General features: G+C 44.3%; 1 protein-coding gene across 1 annotated transcript in view; it reads right to left on the reverse strand.

Annotated features, from left to right (window-relative positions):
* The window catches only part of LOC104493879 (metal transporter CNNM2-like), a gene marked incomplete at its 5' end in the record, with an annotated part of 31,315 nt that overhangs the window by 168 nt on the left and 25,780 nt on the right, over nt 1-5,367 (reverse strand). The window contains 2 exons of the mRNA XM_010136642.1: nt 7-144; nt 2,315-2,499. Coding sequence (XP_010134944.1) covers nt 7-144; nt 2,315-2,499 — 323 coding nt within the window. The remainder of the gene's footprint in view (nt 1-6; nt 145-2,314; nt 2,500-5,367) is intronic.

Below are 5,367 nucleotides of genomic sequence, written 5' to 3' on the forward strand. Positions count from 1 at the left end.
CAGCAGGTTTGCTGTCTCGTCTGGCAAACCGTCATGCAGCTCCGTAAGAGTCAGTTCGATTTTAGTGTTTTCACTGTCTGAGGACTGAGGTGTTTTGTCCATCCGGGATGCCATCAGGGCATTTTGGTACTGCTGTCTTGAGATCTGCTCCAAGAACAGAAGGAAGGAAGGAAGAAAAACAGCCAGTCACACTTTTGCGTCTCCTGAGGATCACACTGAGAAAATAAGAGTGCCCTCCCTTTCCAGCTGATCACACTTCAACCCCTGTTTACCTGTTTCCAGAACACACTCCTGCGCATTGCCAGCCTAGAACATCCCAACTCAGCTTCACAGCATGGTGATGTTTCCACACAGGGTGGAAGCACAGAGCTGTGCAATCATCGTGCTGTTCAAACGCAGGGATTTATTCCTATGCCGAGATTTTAAAGCCAGATCTCCGTTTCCTCCTAACCATGCACATTTTTAGGGCCAGAACCAGAGTTCAGCAAAGTCTTTCTTGCAACATCAGTGAGCTCCTGGTGAGGCTCTAAGATTCCCCATAGAGCCAGAGGGTACAAGCATTGCTGCTCTTCTCTAGGCCAGCAAATGCAGCAGGAGCTACAGCCTTATTCTGATACATAAGGACATTCGTTTCTAGAAAAGACTATCTCCACAGAGATGAGTGCAAATTAGCAACCCAGCAAGTCTGCCACTGGTCTCTGCAAGAGCTGGTTGTGCTCAGCAGAACAGTCATGACAGGAGCTGGCCTAAAGCACAGAGTGTTTCTGCACATGATGCCCCAAAGGCAAGGAAGTCTATAGCCCCATATATCTGCATATGGTGTGAGGGGAGAAGTCTTCCTGGAGCCACAACCAACCAGTCCCGTAAACTCCTCCATGTCAGCCTTCTCACAGCCAGGACAGGCAGCGGGATGCACATGCACTGGCAGCCCCATGTGCTACAACCACAGTGAGTTCTCTCAGCAGGCAGGAAGGTGGAAAAGGTGAAACAAGACTTTTAGAAAACCGTAAGTTTCAGCAGCAATGCTAGAGTGTGACTGGAAATGAAGAGAGTCAGATGGTCACAACTCCACAAGCAAAATCCAAACGTGCACGAGCAGGTCACAACCCTGGTTTACAAGGTATTAATTGAATAAATGCCCACGTGGCACAGTGAAAACACTAATGCTGAATACTCTGTCCTATGTCTGAAGCAGAGTGATCCCTAAAGAGGTGTGCAAGTCTACTTGCAGAGACACCAGACAGTTTAGCATTCATTAGTCTCAGTGAGAGTTGGAAGGACTTCACGTAAACCAGCGCAAGATGAGCAGCTGCTCTGTACAGCAGACTGGCCATTGAAATCTGCAGCGAGAATCACTTGCCCAGTGTTAATTATTTACTGATCTAAACCTTGAAGGCTCGAACCATCAACCAGTACACTTGCATCTGTCAAGTTTTAAATGCAAGACTGTACTCTCCTTTTAAAATTTGGCTACAGAACAACTGAAGTAGTGTTCTAGTATTTCTACTCTGTTCCACATTCTTAATATTGAATTAACTTCAAGAGAAGTTGAGTTCACAAGTCATTTGAGTTGCATACAAAGAAACTGTGAACGTGCACTCAAATTAAGAAAACCATCAAGGTCAACTTCTGGCCATGGGATGTCAGCTTCCTCGGACTCCCAGCTGGGCTGGAATTGCTGCCAGCATTAGCTGTCCCGCAGCTCAGCTAGATTTCCTATCCCACAGGACTCACACACATTTCAGCGTGGGCTGCACCATGCTGGGGGACAGAGCTGTATTCATGCAGCAACTCACTGGTAGTATGAGACATGAGCCTAACATGTGAAGTTAAGATAAAGAGAAATGTCCAAGAATTCTTCAAGCAGAAGAAGGAAGACAAGTCACAAAGTAAGATCACAAACCCCAAACTGAAACCAAAATCAAAAGTGAATAAAAACTGAAACCAACAGAAAACATCTCATCCTCTAGAGAAGGACACTGCCTGATAATGAAGGGTCTCCATTTTGGATGGCTCCAAAGGCTTCACAAGGACACATCTTTCACGACTAAAAGCAGAGAGATTATTTTTTTTATCTTTCCTCAAAGGACCTGAAATTGATAAACTGACGTGACCAATCTACTTACAAGCCTAAATGAGAGGAACAGTGAAGACAAATCAATGGACAGCAGATATTGGGAAAAAGGTCTTGAATAGCTGTTTTCATAATCCTATTTACTCACAGACCAAGCTAGAGGGACCACCCTTCCCCAGGCTCTCCATCCTACCAGCCTAGCCCAGCTTTCCAGTGGGGCCTTTACAGCTTTTTTCCTACCTTGACAAACTGAATGTCTGTGAGGGCTTTCACTGAGTAGTCTGGAACATATACTTGGAGGAAAGATGCGTTCAGCTGGTTGTTGCTGCTCCCTAACGTTGGTGTCACTGCATCGATGCGATCACTTCGATTTAAAGAGTCTGAGTGATTCAAGCCGCAGGGCCGAGGTGGAGACTTGTTTTCGGCTGAGGAACAGGCAAGAGCGAGAGATTTCTTAAATGAGTAGAAAACATTTAGAGTCACCAGATTCAAAGGGACATAATCAATCGTGACGTAGCACAAAATAACTGCAAATACTTAATCACTCATAAGTAGACATGCAGCTAAATCACCAAATTCCCCTGAAAAAAGAGTACACTGAGTCCAGAGCTGGTAGCTGACATCACTGAGTACGTCTTCAACAAACCTGGTTTTGTTTACGCCGCAGTGGACATGCCCTCTGCACTGTTGGTCACAGCCCTTCAGATGATGAGTGGCAACCACTAGAGAAACGTATAGCTTCCCAAGGCTCTCTTGCAGGAGCTCCTGGTAGCCAAGACCATGCTTATTAGAGTTGGGTTTTTTCTTAGTGATTTATGATCAAAACTCCATACCAGACCTTTCGGCCACAGTTAGGCCCAGCTAACCCTTACCCCTTTTTCTAGGAACCACCTGGTTCCTAGATAGGTCTTGCTCCCTGAGTTAGAGCACACATTTTTAAGATCATGAGAGCGATAAAGTCCGCAGTGGACCAGAGTGCAGTCCACATGATGATTATGCCAACGTTTCTCCTAGTATCCTGCAGTGCTTGAAGGGGCAAAAACTCAGTGCGGGGGAGTAAGCTCCATGTGGTACATGCCAGCCAGCAAAACCAGTCCATGCTACAGAGAAAAATCTGTGTCCGGGAAAGGAGTGATCATTTTCTGTCGCTGGCCTTTAAGCATTGCAAAGTTTCACTAAAAAACCACGCAGCTGTCCCCTGCAAGCATGATTGGCCACAGTTTATCTCAAGCAAAAGCGCTTTCAGGAAGCCACAGACATTCTGCATCGCTAGCTTCCACCCACACAATGGCCCAGAAGACAGGAGGGCAGAAGTGCATCCTAAGAGAGATCCTGAGCCCTCCTGCCAGTAGGCTTCTCGCTGGGTGCGCACACTGAACACACTGATCAAAGAACTGTCATTGGGACTGGAGAATTCTTGCATCTTAGTGCTGTTAAATTTCATCCAGCCAGCCCAAACTGAAACTTGATGCAAACTATGCTACTCACCACATGACTCCCATTCTCAGCTGAAAGATCTTTTTCACACAATCTTAAGATAAAAAGCCTCTTTGAGCAAATCACCAACAGTATCCTTGCAAGCTTTTAAATTCTATTTTCCAAGACTTTTCTATATATAAACTTATTTCTAAAACAAAGTCTCTAAAATTCAACCCTACATCTGCTGCATAATTACTATAAATATAATCTCTCCTTGCCCAAATGACGCAGCTTGTCCTGCATCTCTGCATCCAGCCTTTCCTAAACCCAACACTTCAGATGCTTCTAGATGCACGGCAGAATTGCTCCGGTTTTTATTTCCTACTTAAAATGCCTCTGATGTTGTCTCTCCTTCAATTTTAGAAAAGGGACCAGAAAAATACAGGTTCTGACAACTTGGCAATTTTTCTGCCATTTCTGCACTATGGAATTACTGCGGGTCCCTATGGCAACACCAAGGACAGGCTTAGAGGGAAGCACTCAGAGCCCCTAAAAGGGTTTCCTCCAAACCATCTTGCTGTCTTGAAATCCAGAGCAAGCTGCAATAACTGCTGCCAGCAGCCAAACCTCTATCTGCACACAGGGCTTGCTGCTGTAATTCCCACTGGAGAACAAGGAACTGTGAGGGCTGAGTGGATTTGTCCTGTCTTTCCCACCTGCATACACAAAACACAGCTGTGTGTGACAAGAACAGCACCACTACTGCTCAGCATAAAGGCTTCCACCTGGAATGGATATATGACTTGTACCTGCCTTTTTTTTTTTCGCTGGAGGTCTTACAGTGCACTAGTAATAAAAAACCCCAAAGGACAGAGAGCAACATGACAAAGCATGTGTTAAAAAAAACCCACAATCCCCTCCAACCCCCCAAAATGAGAAGGGAAACAAAAGGACAGAATAAAAACAGTATGATTACTGAAAATCTGAGGGAAAGGACATCACTTCTGGACCATGTACAAGTCAGGGAGGGAGAAGAGAAGTTAGTGAAGGAGGAAGGGCAGACAACAGACCACCAGGCAGGTCCATGTGTGCAGAACAGTGCCCTGCCAGATCCCTAACACGCCAGTCCAGATCTGGACAGATCGTTTCTACCCGGGTTTTCCCCATACTCCTCACCTTCCTATACAGGGGATAAAGAGCAGAAACCACAAGACAAACATCAGTACAACTGTATTATGAATCTGAGGTTAAACAACAGGATCTTTTTTAGAAGAACCCAACAGAAGGCCCACGTTTCATCAAAACTGGTACCACCCTGTCATAGTGACCAGGCTTACCGTATCAGTTCCTTTCAAAGGAGGCTCTCTGTATTATTATTATTATTTTCCATCATAGATTTTTATTTTTTTTAGTTGGAGAAAAAGCTATGAAAATATGCTTGGCATTTATACTGGAAACAACTTGCATGTGCAAAGTGTACACTTACTTTAGCAAGGAAAAGTAAAAAAAAAGAAGACCTGGCAAAACAAAAAAAAACCAAGCTAAAAAAGATAATCAAAGCCACTGAGCTTAAAAACAAGCCATCAGGTACTTTAATTAAAGAAAGATTAAATTTCTCCCCCTTCTTCGAAGTTTAGCAGCAGGAAACTTAAACAGGGCAGGAAAAAAATCCCCTGCAAGGCAACAACCTGTAGTTTGTTTGGAATGTGCATGAGACTAATTTAAGGACTGATGGGGAAATACATTTTCAAAAGTGAAAGAAGAAGAGGGGAAAAATACAGGAAGCAGATGGTGAAAGTTTATGAAATGCATGATATGTATTTATGTTTAGGAGGTGTTTCACTTAAATAAGTGTATCATTATCTTGTTTGCTT

Source organism: Buceros rhinoceros, unplaced genomic scaffold, assembly GCF_000710305.1.
Source record: "Buceros rhinoceros silvestris isolate BGI_N320 unplaced genomic scaffold, ASM71030v1 scaffold2915, whole genome shotgun sequence".
In the NCBI taxonomy this organism is placed as follows: domain Eukaryota; kingdom Metazoa; phylum Chordata; class Aves; order Bucerotiformes; family Bucerotidae; genus Buceros; species Buceros rhinoceros.